Source organism: Chanodichthys erythropterus, chromosome 15 (assembly GCF_024489055.1).
Source record: "Chanodichthys erythropterus isolate Z2021 chromosome 15, ASM2448905v1, whole genome shotgun sequence".
NCBI lineage: Eukaryota > Metazoa > Chordata > Actinopteri > Cypriniformes > Xenocyprididae > Chanodichthys > Chanodichthys erythropterus.
This window is the reverse complement of record NC_090235.1, coordinates 19779332-19795270: the sequence shown is the minus strand read 5'-3', so window position 1 is coordinate 19795270 and position 15939 is coordinate 19779332. Positions and strand designations below refer to the sequence as shown.

At 35.1% G+C, this 15939-nt stretch overlaps 1 protein-coding gene across 1 annotated transcript; it reads right to left on the bottom strand.

The window, feature by feature from the left end:
- Positions 1–1883: 1883 nt before the first annotated feature.
- Positions 1884–13768, bottom strand: vps45 (vacuolar protein sorting 45 homolog). Its single transcript, XM_067411362.1, has 15 exons — positions 13494–13768; positions 13119–13253; positions 12979–13039; positions 12800–12879; positions 12636–12704; positions 11250–11387; positions 10056–10166; positions 9616–9750; positions 9048–9161; positions 8306–8473; positions 6977–7135; positions 6752–6859; positions 5506–5627; positions 4425–4556; positions 1884–3360 (listed from the first exon to the last, which is right to left on the bottom strand). Exons 1-15 carry the CDS (start codon positions 13584–13586, stop codon positions 3279–3281), a joined length of 1707 nt encoding a protein of 568 aa, XP_067267463.1. The 5' UTR covers positions 13587–13768; the 3' UTR covers positions 1884–3278.
- Positions 13769–15939: the final 2171 nt, after the last annotated feature.

Here is a 15939-nt window from a genome sequence, read left to right as displayed (position 1 = left end):
GTGCGAAAATAAAAATATTTTTGGTGGCCGATTTCAAAACACTGCTCGGATCGCGTGTCAAACTGCTGAAATCACGAGACTTTGGCGCTCCGAACCGCTGATTCGACACAAAAGATTCATAAAGCTCTGAAGTTTCATGAAGCAGTGTTTTGAAATTGGCCATCACTATATAAGGCGTTATTTTGTTTTTTTGGTGCACCAAAAATATTCTCGTCGCTTTATAATATTAATATTGAACCACTGTACTCTCATGACCTGATTTAAATATGTTTTTAGTACATTAATGGATCTTGAGAGAGGAAATGTCATTGCTCCCTATATGCAGGCCTCACTGAGCCATCGTATTTTAACAAAAATATCTTCATTTGCGTTCCGAAGATTAATGAAGGTGGAATGGCATGATTTTTGGGTGAACTAACCCTTTAACTGTTTAAATTTAGCTGAAATGTATATAATAAAGGCAGGTTCCATTGTGACAACTTACCCCATAGAGTGTGAAAACATACTGCTGGGGCAGTCATTTTTTCCTGGATAATAAGTGTTAATGTTCCATATATTTCTGACTAGACTATTACTTGTGTAACAGCTTTCTTTCAGTAAATCTAAAACGAAGTGTGGAGCAAAAGTTAAAAAAGACAATAAATAAGAGCATAGATCTGAATATAGCACATAAAATATTAGAATTGCAATAAAACAAAATGCATAAACACACTTTAAAATAGAAAACATCTATTATGTAACTCAAGTATATAGGGGGATTTCCTAGGATATTCCCTTCTACAAGCTCTGAGAAAACCACACACACACGATCACTATAATTACACTGCTCTAAGCTTCTTTTCCGTCTACATAAATTGACCACATTATTCCAGAACGAAGCAAGAAACGTTTCCCTTGGATTGACAAATCTGCCCAGGAGAGGTTAAGATTTCTTTTATCCACATCTGGAAATAACAAACGGACACATTTTATGCCTGATTTTTGTTCCACTGTATGAATGTGTATTTTGGTACAAAACATCACGCGTGACATAATGTGGCTGGAAATCTACCAGGCCCTTTACTGACTCATCATAAGCAACTGTTAATGTTTTTAATCCACACACAGAAAACTGTGCTTGATGCAGTAAAGCCATTAAGTCGTTCAGGTCTGCCGGTCCTCTGGATGATGGTGAGGATTAATGGACGTGATTAGTGAGGGAGGAAGGGGAGTTATAGTGGAGCAACCTGAACTTGTCTATGGGGGTTTAAGCTCTGGACAGGGCTAATTGATACAATTTCATCAGTGAATCATTTGTGAGGTGTTACACAGACTGCCAACTGAGGTTTTGGTGGTAATAAAAACATGAAAATGTGTTGGTCTGAATTTATTGGATGAATCAATTGATAAGCATTTTTCCTTTCATTTATTGAAGAACATCATGAAATATTGTCACTTATTATGTTGTCAAGTTAATCAAGCTATGTACAAAGGTAAAGATAAGTTAGTAGGACTTACGAAAAAAAACATGCACGGACACACAAAGATGTTTTATACAAGGCTTTAAAGCTCGCTGATTGAAACTTTTTGTCTACCAAGAACTGTCAGATTAATTGTGTAGTAATTGTGAACTGATGAGCACTTCTTCTCGAGTTAAAGACATGAATGTTTTTTCCAGCTTTGTTGGGCACTTTTGATGCAAAATTTCACATTATTGTCATATATATATTATATTTGTGTTATATACAGTACAGTCCAAAAGTTTGGAACCACTAAGATTTTTAATGTTTTTAAAAGAAGTTTCATCTGCTCACCAAGGCTACATTTATTGAATTAAAAATACAGTAAAAAACTGTAATATTGTGAAATATTATTACAATTTAAAATAACTGTACTATTTGAATATATTTCACAAAGTAATTTATTCCTGTGATGGCAAAGCTGAATTTTCAGCATCATTAATCCAGTCTTCAGTGTCACATGATTCTTCAGAAATCATTCTAATATGCTGATCTGCTGCTCAAGAAACATCTAATGTGTACAATTGTGCAAAATATTTGTGTACAATATTTTTTTCAGGATTATTTAATGAATAGAAAGTTCAAAAGAACAGAGTTTTTATCTGAAATCTAATCTTTTGTAACATTATAAATGTCTTTACTGTCACTTTTGATTGATTTAATGCATCCTTGCTGAATAAAAGTATTAATTTCTTTAATTTCTTTTCAAAAAAATAAAAATAAAAAAATCTTACTGACCCCAAACTTTTGAACGGTAGTGTATAATGCTACAGAAGCTTTGTTTTTCAGATAAATGCTGTTCTTTTGAACTTTCTATTCATCAAGGAATCCTGAAAAAAAAAAGTACACAACTGTTTTCAACATTGAAAATAATCATAAATGTTTCTTGAGCAGCAAATCATCATATTAAAATGATTTCTGAAGGATCATGTGACACTGAAGAATAAATTCCTGCATCACAGGAATAAATTACTTCGTCAAATATATTTAAATAGTACACAGTTATTTTAAATTGTAATAATATTTCACAATATTACTGTTTTTTACTGTATTTTTAATGAAATAAATGTAGCCTTGGTGAGCAGACGAAACTTCTTTTAAAAACATTAAAAATCTTAGTGGTTCCAAACTTTTAGACTGTACTGTATAAATATACATATATACTTTTTTACTGAAACATACAGTAGTCATCTATCCAAAAATGATCAAATGCAGCATCACCAAGCCAATAAATAAAAATGTTGTCATTGTGAACTCTTTTGGGGTATTATTTACATGTGATCATAAAAGTTATGCACATTTATAGTGTTTCACATACCATTATCAACACTTATATATATTTATGTATATATAACACTTTACAACACGTTTCAACTCATTTACATTAGTATTAGTTAGCACATTAAACTAACAATGAACAAGAATTTTACAATATTTATTAATTTAGGCTAATGTTTACTACATATTTCTGCACATTTCCACATATACCAACACATTTTTAACAATTCAGATTGTTGCTTGTCCTTATGAACAAACATTTATGAACAATATTATATTTATTATTATATTATTTATATGTAACCTAGATTAATAAATGCTGTACAAATTGTTGTTCATTAATGTTAAAGAATTGAACTTTATTGTGCAGTATTACCATTTACCTCCCTAAAACTGAAACATTTCAAAAGGAATGTTAGGAGAGAGAAAAAGAGGGCAAATGTGCTCAGCTTAGGGTTCAGAGGAAAGACAGCGCACATTAATATGAGTGATGAGAACAGCTCAACGTCGGCTCATCTGACGGCCTCTTCCTTGTGTCCTGTCTCCACCTGAACCCACAGAGAGCATCACTTCCTCCAGGAAGCTGTAACAGAGAACGGGAACATATTTGGTTTATAATGCATGAGTACAGTCAGCACGTTATTTGGCAGAATCCTCAGTGGGTAACAAAATATGTCAGACATCACTTATGTTGCATTACCTGCAAGGGAGAAATTTTAAACAAACAGAAAGCAAAATGATCATGCACATATTTTTTCAGGAAGTTTATAGAGTCAAGTAGGTAAACTAGTGTCTAATGGCTACAAAAGCCCCAGATCTGGTTAAATTAGGTGGAAATAAATTGAAGTTTTATGAAGTTTAGCTAAACTAAATTCATTTGCTTGAAAATATTAAGATTCATTCAGAGTTTACATAGCAGACATCATGTAAATACTGAACTAAATGCAGTAAAAACAGTAATATTGTAAATTATTATTACAATCTGAAACACAATTGTATTACTAATAAGAGTTTTCTATTGTAATATATTATAAAATGTAATTCCTGTGATCAAAGCTGAATTTTCAGCACCAGTCTTCAGTGTCACATGATCCTTCAGAAATCATACTAATATGCCAATTTGCTTAATATTTTTATGAAAAACATTTTTTTTTAGGATTCTTTGTTTAACAGAAAGTTCAAAAGAACAGCATTTATTTGAAGTAGAAATCTTGTGTAACATTATAAAATGTCTTTAATGTCACTTGATCAATTTAATGTGTCTTTGATGAATAAAAGTATTAATTTCTTTCAAAGAAAATTTGTTGAACCTCAAACTTTTTAGCAGTAGTGTATATAGAAAAATATATAATTCATATATTAAATAAGTAGTGCAATATCTAAAAGAAATCAAAATCATCTTATAAGTCAGAGCACCAAGAAACAAAACTCCATATAGTCCAGAATGAAACAGAATGAGACCCTGAAAGATTCAACGAAGTTATATGTGCACAACAAGTGTATGTTCTTTACACAACACCATTCTAGGGCTGATGTCACTGTAACCGGGCTCTTTCTTGAATAAGGCATAAAGGCTTGTGTGCCAGAGGGCTAATGGACAGAGGTGAGATGGTGAAAAGAGCGTTAAGAGCATTTAAAAACACCGACCTCTTAGTGTTGTGAATGGCCGTGCCCCCGAGTACGATGCGTACGCCTGGCATTGTGCGGTTCAGGTTGTAAACAGTTAATGCCTCCTCGTAAGTGGCCCCGCCAATTATGAAGACAATAATGTCTTGAGGTCTGAAGGGTGAAGACAGAGTGTGAAGGAGCACATTTATTTAACTGCACGATTAATTCTGCTCTGGATTCAAACACCCACGAGATCTTATTCCTTAATGACAGTGATTCGCCATGTCTATTAAACCTTTGACAAGCACGATCACAGCGAACATTCAGATCTGGGTTCTGACCCAGAGAGAGCAGTTGTCATGTATATGTATGAAATAGACTAAAACCACAGAGTATCATTATTTCTGTGTTACAATAATTCAAGTGATCACAGAAGTACTAGGATAAAAGTTTATAGTTTGGATATAAACACTGGTGTCTATGGAAGTGATCAAAATAGAGTGAATCACCTTTTGAAAGTAACTTGATGCTTCAAATAAAAATTGTATCAATTACTTTGTTACACCAGTAGGTGGCGACAAGTGACTGTTAAAAATGTATTTGTCATTGAATCATTCATTCAAGAGATTTGATCAAAAACACTGATTTGAATTTTTTTTTTTTTATTGGTTTGAAATGAATGATTCAATGACTCACTCATAAAGACTTCACTTGTTTCAGTAATGAAACTGAATGATTCAGTAATGAAACAAGTGCAGTCTTTATGAGTGAGTCATTGATTCATTCATTTCAAACCAATTAAAAAAAATAATTCAAAATAATTTAATATTTATTATACAATATAGACAGCAGCAATTAACATTTTGTCAGAACCTCTAGTAAATTACATGTTATTTTGTTTAGTTGTCTGTTCAGAATCGTAGGAGAATTGTCCATGTGTGTTTCAATCCAAGCACAAAGTTTCTGAATTGCACATTAAACAGCCTATTTAAAAAAAGCATCACAGACACACTTTACCTTTAAAGCAGCAACAAAATGCTCACATTAAATGTCTTTAAGTGTGCCTGTACATTATTAATGCATGAGTGTGAATGGCAGTCTATTTATGTATCTGTATCACCTGTCTCTCAGAGAATTTGGCCCGAGGTAGGGGAACTGGCTGTCCTTCAAACGACCCTTGATCAGCTGATCCAGCGTGTCGTGTAGAAGCGGCTGATGCTGCGTGTACACATTTTCGACTCCCTATTCAAACACATAAACAAGTTATAAACAGCATGTGACTATGGCTATATGACATGTTAAAGTGTACCTATTATGCACTTTTACACTGTGTTGATTTTGTTTTGTTTTACTAGAATATATTTTAATGCTTGAATGTCTAAAAAAAACACATTATTTTCACATATTTTACAGTAGCTATGTTTCCATCCACCTATTTTTATGCACATTTTGGGGTATCACATTTTAAATATATATATTATATTTTATTATATATATATATATATATATATATATATATATATATATATATATATATATATATATATATATATATAGAGCTATAAAATGTATTTATTTAATTTGCTAAATTTTAAAAATGCACATAAAAAACTTTTGCAAACATTTTTATCTGATGAGATATTCGTATAAACTATGATGGTAACATTTGCTGAATAGTCTCTCGATGTGCAAAAAAAACCTCACATGACTTTGCCTCAACAGAGGCTGTGTGATTAGACAACTGGACAAGTTTTATTGCATCTCATATATTGGTTTGATCATTCTGAATTGCCTGACCTTTCCCAAAGCATCTCACACGACTGCATTCATTAACACCTGTGCTCTCTGAGGTGCAAGTCTATTATGACGTAGAAAAAAAGAGACATGATTTCTTCCCTGATTGCAGCAACTTCCATTTTTATTACAGATAATTTACACCAATTTCCCAGGAAGTGACCATTTTGTCCTCTTGAAAACATGGGATGGAAACACTGCTTTATTCATGATTGTTGTACGTGATATTCCAATTTTGCGCATAAGTTAAATTCAGAAATTTGGATGGGAACATATCTATCTATATCTCTCTTCGCAGTCTATCAGTAACACTCTGTTTAGTTTCTCTCTCTATGAAGCCCCTCCTTCTGAAAAGCACAATGTGCTCTGATTGGTCAGTTGGATCAGTGTGTTGTGATTTGTCAACTGCTTCGAGCATGTTTTGGAAATGTCACGACCCTTGCCATAACAATGCATTTCAACACACTACGAACTAACTCAACCAGGCCTTGCCCCCTTTATTTTGCCTTGGGTGGGAATTTTTTTAAATGAGGACCCCTTTACGAAAACATATTGGTAAACAGATGATCTACCTTGAGTCCTTTGAAAAACTGCTTGGTAATGGCCACAGCATCTGTAGGAGCGATGAGGTCACTTCCTCTGACTCGTTTTCCACCATATTCCACCACGGCTTGCACCATCTACAGCACAGATGGAGGCAAAATTGCTTTCTTTTTTAATAATAGTACTAGTAATAGTAGGACTTTACCAATCAATAATAATACACTGTGCTACAGGACAGATCTGCTGGCCCGCACCTTGCGGTGTCTCTCTGACACCCCTTTGCGATTGAGCTCTTCCATAAGGCTGGGCAGAATACTGCTGCTGTGTTTCTCATAGCGAAGCGCGTACAGCATCACAAGCCGCACAGCGTCGATTTCAGAAAGCCGAGGGTTCTGGAGTAACCGCCTCAAGCTCTGCAGGAAGAGGAACAAGTTTCTCATCAGCAATGGTTCAAGATTTACAGCGCTTAACATACTGTAGGTGAACACAAAAAACGTTGTGGATGGACATTCACTCGGTTCAAAGTCTCTTTGCTTATTAAAGGTGCCCTAGATTCAAAAATTTGATTTACCTCGGCATAGTTGAATAACAAGAGTTCAGTACATGGAAATGACATACAGTGAACCTCAAACTCCATTGTTTCCTCCTTCTTATATAAATCTCATTTGTTTAAAAGACCTCCGAAGAACAAGCGAATCTCAACATAACATGTACATAATATGTACACCCCCAATATTTGCATATGCCAGCCCATGTTCAAGGAATTACACAAGGGCAGCCAGTATTAACGTCTGGATCTGTGCACAGCTGAATCATCAGACTAGGTAAGCAAGCAAGAACAACAGCGAAAAATGGCAGATGGAGCAATAATAACTGACATGATCCATGATATCATGATATTTTTAGTGATATTTGTAAATTGTCTTTCTAAATGTTTCGTTAGCATGTTGCTAATGTACTGTTAAATGTGGTTAAAGTTACCATCGTTTCTTACTGTATTCACGGAGACAAGAGCTGTCGCTATTTTCATTTTTAAACACTTGCAGTCTGTATAATTCATAAACACAACTTCATTCTTTATAAATCTCTCCAACAGTGTGTAATGTTAGCTTTAGCCAAGGAGCACTATCAAACTCATTCAGAATCAAATGTAAACATCCAAATAAATACTATACTTACGCAATTAGACGTGCTACATGACAAACACTTCGTAAAGATCCATTTTGAGGGTTATATTAGCTGTGTGAACTTTTTTTATGTTGTTTAAGGAAAGCGCGAGCTCTTGGGGCGTGGAGCATGAGAATTTAAAGGGGCCGCACACCCTGAATCAGTGCATTTATAATGATGCCCCAAAAAAGGCAGATAAAAAAAATTAATAAAAAAAAAAACTATGGGGTATTTTGAGCAGAAACTTCACAGACACATTCAGGGGACACCTTATACTTATATTACATCTTTTAAAAACATGTTCTTCGGCACCTTTAAAGCTGCGTTTATTTGATAAAAAAATACAGTAAAAACAGTGATGTTGTGAAATAATAATCAACATTTTTAGCGATAAGAATGCAGGTCTGTACTCTGACCTGTTGTGCGTTGGAGTGGTCATTCTGGCAGGCCAACTCCTGCTCCACCTCTGACACCTCCATCAGCTGTCTTTCACTGACCAGGCGGGACAGCTCCCCAACCACGGTCACGTGTTTTGAGACCGTGCCCGACATTTTCTTAAACTGGGGGTAGTTATCCACAAAAGCCTACAAAGGTGGGCAGAAAGTGGTCATAATACCGTAACACAATAAAGAAACACAAAAATGGTTCACTCTTCATATAAGATGATGTGCTTCTATTGTTCTCCTCATTTGTAAGTCACTTTGGATAAAGGCATCTGCTAAATGATTAAATGTAAATGTGCTACAGTGAACAGTATTTAAAGGGTTAGTTCACACAAAAATAAATATTCTGTCATTAATTACTCTCCCTCATGTCATTCCACATCCTTCGTTCATCTTCAGAACACAAATTAAGATATTTTTGATGAAATCTAAGAGGTTTTTTTTTTTTTTTTTTCATCCCTAATAGAAAGCAATGTAATTACCATCAAATTACACCGTGTCTTTACTACTTTTCTGGACCTTGAATGACAGTTATTATGTTGCTTTCTATTGGAGATTACAAAAAAAACCTCTTGGATTTCATCAAAAATGTCTTAAATTGTGTTCTCAAGATGAACGAAGGTCTTACGGGTGTGGAACGACATGAGAGAGAGTAATTAATGACAGAAATTGTGTGAACTAACCCTTTGACTGGCTTCAGCAGTGGTTCGCTCACCTTCATGTCAGATATGGACTCTAACTTCTGTTGGTCCTTGGGCTTTTTCTTCTGAAAATCCTCCATCAGGTTCTTGATGTTTGTTCCAATCTCACCAAAATTCAGGTACAAGTTCTTATCGAGAGAAAAAGAACGAAAACAACATATAGATAGGGGTCCAAAAGTCTGAAATCACTACATCTATCTATCTATCTATCTATCTATCTATCTATCTATCTATCTATCTATCTATCTATCTATCTATCTATCTATCTATCTATCTATCTATCAGAGATAAAAATTCTCATTTGTGCTTTCTTTTGCTTTAATGTCAGTATGTAAGGGGTTAAACATGGACAAGTCACAACTTGTAACCTAGAAATTGTAAACAATTTGTATTCATTTTGTAATAATGTTTCTTTGTTTTAAATTTTTCAAAAAACTAAAACTTTATTATCATCTTACAAGACCTCATTGTGTACACTACATTAGTTTCTTTGAAACAAAAAATTACCTGGTAAATAATCTCATGATGTATTACGCTCTTTAATGGAATCTGTTAATGTACTTCAAACAATATGTTACTCACATTTGCATAAAACTCATCATTTTCTGCAGACAAGACCACCTCCCGTAGGTCCTTACTGATTCCAGGCACTCTGGACAGGTCTATGCGGTTGTTATTGAGGCCCAATAGCTCATGAACCATAGCCTGATACGTCCACTAGAGGAAGCAAACACAGGCACATGTAGCAATTACTGCAACATCAGCACACTAAATCATTATGTAATAATTATTTTGCTGCAGTAACATTTTTCAGCAAATGCAAGCAGGGTGCACTGGCTCCTGTAAATCTCACAGTAGGGAAAAAGAATAAAATGCATCTTATTTGATATCTAGCACTGAAATTGAATACTGTTTTAACAGAATTTTCCACGGGCTCTATCTCCCTCTGGTGGTCATGTCAAGGATTTTGCATACAGATCTTGTTCTGTAATATGAGATTTTGATGTCACATTGTTTCTTGCCTGGTTGAGAAGTGGAGTAATGGCATCATCGCTTCTGTCTAAAATCAGGAGAAGAGGAGGTACTTCTGTTTTTCTGAAGTCAAACAGTTCATACTCTTTAGTAATGATTTGCTGTGGGAAACACAAACAGATCATTAGTTGATACATTTTTCTGTAGAGTAAATCAAACTAGATTAAAAAGTTTGAAGACAAACTTTAAGTTGGCTTGAAAAAGCCTAGCTAGAAAGTTTGAAGTAGTTTTAAAAGTTTGAAGTTTGAAAGTTTGAAGTTTGAAAGTTGTAGTTTTGATTAGATAGATAGATAGATAGATAGATAGATAGATAGATAGATAGATAGATAGATAGATAGATAGATAGATAGATAGATAGATAGATAGATAGGGGTCTCAAGGCTAGGGTACTCAAGGTGGTTGCTAGGGTACACAGGGTCGTTGCTAGGGTGTTGCTATGCGGTTGCTAGGGTGTTGCTATGCGGTTGCTAGGGAACTCGGGTGGTTGCTAAGGTGTTGCTATGCGGTTGCTAGGGTACTCTGGGTGGTTGCTAAGGTGTTGCTATGCAGTTGCTAGGGTACTCGGGGTGGTTTCTAGGGTGTTGCTATGTGGTTGCTAGGGTATTCTGAGTAGTTGCTAAGGTGTTGCTATGCAGTTGCTAAGTTGTTTTGGGTGGTTGCTATGAGATAGATAGATAGATAGATAGATAGATAGATAGATAGATAGATAGATAGATAGATAGATAGATAGATAGATAGATAGATAGATAGATAGGTTTATGAGTTTCAATGGATTAGAAATAGTACATAGAATATACTTGAGTCTAATTGAGTTTGAGTCTAATGGGCTTCTGTAGTTTAAATTTGAATATTGACAGTTGTAACTTGAAAGTCTTGGCTCATTTAAACATTCCATCAATGAAAGTCAATGGGATTTTTCCGAGCTTTAATAGTAATTTTTAGGAAAACCATAAGTTGAATCAGTAAAGATATAGCACACTAAGTCAGAACATTCTGAAGGTCTGACCCGAGTTTGTAGAGTTAAAGCTCTAGGAGGAGTTAGAGTTGGAAATTTTAGTCTCACATGAAAATAGCATAACAGTAAGTTTGCTTTTTCAAGCCAACTTAATTAATTATAAAACAATCACCTGTTCACCGAAATGCATACTACAGATCTATGACTCAATTACAAAGTGAAGTCTTACTTTGACACTCTCTGCCAGCCTTTTGGACATGTCAGAAGAGAGCTGGTAGCGGATCATGGGGCATTTCTTCAGGGACAGCAGCACTGATGTCAAACCCTGAGTGACACGAGGCAGTACACTGGGCTCCCAACTGCGACCCTATAAACATGCAACGGGATATTCACAGAGAGCCTAAAACAGAAGGATTCCTGTTCACAAGGGTCCCTGATAGTTGTGAGAAAATGATTAACTTGATGAAAGAAATTAAATAAAAAGATGAAAAGGAAATAATTCCAAGCAGCACAAGTAGATCTTGTGAACTAATTTACATGTTTTGAACCAGTTTTCGGTTTGGTATCATAACATGCCTTTATCCCTAATAACTCAAACTATATTTAAAAGGGTCCTACAATGCTTTTTTACGTTCATCTTTCTTCAGTGTGTCATGTTGCTGTTTGAGCATGAAAAAGGCCTTCAAAGATACAAAGTCCCTCCAGCAGGAGTTATTCTCTATATCAGTGTCACTGTTTCTGAACTCTCTGAAACGCCTCCATTGTAGTCTTGAGTTTTCTTCCGGTAACAAACACCTCACAATATTCCTCATTTAAATAATTCAACCCCAAGGCATATGCAAAATAAGGGGGCGGGGCCTGGTTGAGTTAGAGCTTGTACACACAAAGAAGCGTTTAGCTGTATACGTAAACATTTTGTATCATATCAGAGTTTTGTACAGGCGAATCCGGCGTTTGGGAGCCTGAAACCCCTATTTTTTTTAAACCGGGTCCCAGAGTGGGTAAATCTGAAAAGGACACCCTTGCATTTTTGTTTGTACAGCCAATCCTTATATTTTATGAAACGATGATTTCATCACCCCACGTCTTGTCTTTGTGTCGTGTTGGGTTTGTTTACAGTGCGCAAGGTTTACGCACATGCTCCAAGTCTTCTTCTCCATTTTTAGTGTATCTCTGTGGCAGAATTACAGCGCCACATACTGGTCGGGCATGTATAGTACATCGTTTTGAGTCGGTTTCAGTGGTTTCGTGTGCACGCAGATATTTCTTAATAGTCAGGTCAGCTTTATATATATATAGCGCTTTTTACAATGTAAATACATACGTAATGTAATACGACTCCATGTTTATGGAAATTTCAGAAGGAGGGGCTTCATAGAGACAGGAACTAAACAGTGCGTAACTGACAGACTGGGAAGAGAGGAGCTGCAACAATAAGGTGTTTTTGAACATTCAAGCATGAAAACACATTCTAGTAGAGTCCAAAAACAAAACCAAGAATAATAGGCCCCCTTTAAATGATTAATTTAGAAATAATTAAATGCAAGCCAAAACATTCAGTGCAATAAAATGCATGCACTAGTTCCATATTCAAATTCTTTTTAAATTATATTACCCTAGATACTCCTTGAAGGTTGAGGGAAAAAAGATGAGGGTTCACAGCAATGAAATCTCCATAGAACTCCTAGAGTAACAAAATGATCAGTTTGACAACATTTTATGGACACTGTATATAAATATGGAAAGCATATTTATGAATCAATTATGAATAAGACCCACCTGCACTTCTGCAACTACTTCCTGTTCATCCGCCTCAGCCAAAGCCTTTATCTCACTCTTACTGATCACGTTACTGAAATCTGCACAGAATAAGCCTAAAGTTAGTGAAAGTGCATCTTCTGACCACCCTTATTCTGCAAACTCATTAAAATAAGAGGTAAACTGATGCTGGCACTCACAGATGAAATAGACACTATACTTGGGCCGACGAAGCTCTTGAATCAGATGCTCTACGTTCTCCTGAAAGCAGAGACATCTTATGTATGAAACCACCTGGAAATGCAGTCTAAATCTATGTTATAAGAGACAATGATGAAACCTTGGTTGGCCGGAGAAAGCAGATGGCTTTAAGGTGCTTCATATTGTCTCGGTTTTGTGAGTCAATGCGCTCAAAAAGGTAGACCTCCTTCTGCAGGATCTCAGACTGAGTGTAGACCACACTCACAATACTGGTCTGTAAAGAAACAGAGGAAGAGTAAAGAGAACATGCTAGCAATGTTTTAACCACTGTTTGTCACTGTCTATGACTAGTTTACAATCTACTTTATTTAGAAACAAATGAGAGTTCAGTTCAGTTCAGTTCAGTTCACATGACAGCAAAACCCATTTATACTGCACACAGTACTAGATTATCATTGACTTAAGCACATTTGCGCTTTTGTTTGAACTGTTAAGGCTGTTTAAATTAATTTACCGTCTCCTTGTCCATCAGCAGCACCTTCATCCCGGGTCCGCTGCTCTCTATCATTTTGGAAATATACTGCTTGACAGCCAGAGTCACGTTCATTTTGTCGTTTTATATATGTTCTGATTGTCAGTGAGAATGGGTCAAATGATCGAATCCCTTCAAAGTTGTTTAACTAATGATAAAAAGCTCTTTTCATTAGTAAACTACTCCCGTATACCAACACTGTTGACAATGGGAGACAGACAACTCACTGCGCTTCCTGCTACTTCCGGTGTACCCGAGTATTCAGTCCGCATCTGATTTGGGATCTGTTGTAGTTCAATCGATCCGTCAGTCTTGAAGGTTCGATTTACTAGTTCAACTGATCTGGTAACAGTTCGTAGGGCATGAACAATATCCCATAATTCAAGGCTGCTACGTAAAACGGAGTAAATAAAGCGCCATATTGGTGAGGGCGATGGAAGGTTTTTTTTTCCTCGCCCCAGACGAGCGTAATGAATCACTGAACTCTTCGTTTGTGTTTTATAGCATGATTGCTTAATGTTATGAGTTCATTAAACTTTTAGTTATCATCGAAATAAATACTAAAACTTTCAGTGAGTCAGTGCTCGGAGCAATTTATTAGTCGGATTCGAAAAGATTCGACTCAGAAGAACGATTCGGTCATGAATCGGACATCTCAACCAGACGACCTAAAGCATTATTTATTCGTTTATGTGTTTTATAGTATGATTACGTAAAGATATGATCTCATTAAACTTTTATTAATCATAAAAATAAATACTAAAAAACAATTTCATTAACAGTATTAATGTGTTGGTTCAGTGAGTCATTGCTCAGACCAATTAAAGGGTTAGTTCACATAAAAATGAAAATTTTGTCATTAATTCATAACGTTCCACACCCGTAAGACCTTCGTTAATCTTCGGAACGCAAACTGAGATATTTTTGTTGAGATATATTGAGATATATTTCCTCTCTCAAGATCCAGTTATGTACTAAAAACATATTTAAATCAGTTCATGTGAGTACAGTGGTTCAGTATTAATATTATAAAGCAACGTGAATATTTTTGGTGTGCCAAAAAAAATAAATAACGACTTATTTAGTGATGGCCGATTTCAAAACACTGCTTCATGAAGCATCGGAGCATTATGAGTCTTTTGTGTCGAATCAGCTGTTCGGAGTGCCAAAGTCATGTGATTTCAGCAGTTTGGCGGTTTGACAGGCGATCCGAATTATGATTCGATACACTGATTCATAACGCTCTGAAGCTTCCTGAAGCAGTGTTTTGATATCGGCCATCACTAAATAACTCACTATTTTGTTTTGTTTTTGGCGCAACAAAAATATTCTTGTTGCTTTATAATATTAATATTGAACCACTGTACTCACATGAACTAATTTAAATATGTTTTTAGTACATTAATGGATCTTGAGAGAGGAAATGTCATTGCTCCCTATGAAGGCCTCATGGAGACACCGGATTTCAAAAAAAAATATCTTAACTTGTGTTCCAAAGATTAACGAAGGTCTTACGGGTGTGGAACGACATGAGGATGAGTAATAAATGACATTATTTTCATTTTTGGGTGAATTAACCCTTTAAGTCGGTTTCGTGAAAGAATTGATTCTAAAGATTTGATTCATCATTCAAGAAGAATGATTCGGTCAGGAATCATTCATCGCTAACAATCAATCTCACCAGCATTACTGCACTTTTTAAAATTAACAGCGTTAGGGAAAGTTACTTTTTAAAGTAAGAATTACAATAATCAAGTTTACATAGCGCACCCGCACACAATGCATCTGCACCTTACTCCCGATTTTTCTCAACATGGGGACAGAGGAGGCGTCATTCATTAAATGGGAAAACAAAGTAACGTGCATTACTTATTTGAAAAAGTAACTCAAATATTTAGATGTAAATTTGAACATATGTTACTTAAAAAAAAGCAATCTGATTACATAACTTGCATTATTTCTAATGCGTTACCCCAACACTGAAAATTAATTTATGGGTTTTTCCAAACATCATTGTTACATTAATATGATTTCATTACGATTTTATTATCATCAAAATAAAATCATTATCAGCATTAAAATGCTGGTTCATTGCAGTGTTCGGGTTCATGTTTAAAGATTCAAATTCATTAGGCACTTAACTCTTAATGTATTTTACCAGCATCTAATGCTAAAATTACTAATGTATGTTATTTGAATATTATTTTGATAACATTTAGGCTACAATAAAAATATGACTTAATGAAACCTTTATTGATCATCAAATTAGATACTTCAAAACAGCTTTAAAATGACAAATGATGAGATGTTAATATCAGTTATCTTACATTTATACAATAATGTGCAAGACAGGGAACATGGGGATTGCTATAGTACTGATCCAGATAAAAATACCATTTAGACAGAAACCACTAATAATCAATTAAAT

Bases quoted from the DNA above. Each gene is read 5' to 3' on its own strand.
- vps45 (XM_067411362.1), bottom strand. From the start codon at position 13,586: ATGAACGTGACTCTGGCTGTCAAGCAGTATATTTCCAAAATGATAGAG. The intron at 8,474-9,047 runs GTGAGCGAACCA...CCACCTTTGTAG, and splicing joins AGTCCATATCTGACATGAAG to GCTTTTGTGGATAACTACCC. The intron at 4,557-5,505 runs GTGATACAGATA...TTCACCCTTCAG, and splicing joins CCAAATTCTCTGAGAGACAG to ACCTCAAGACATTATTGTCT.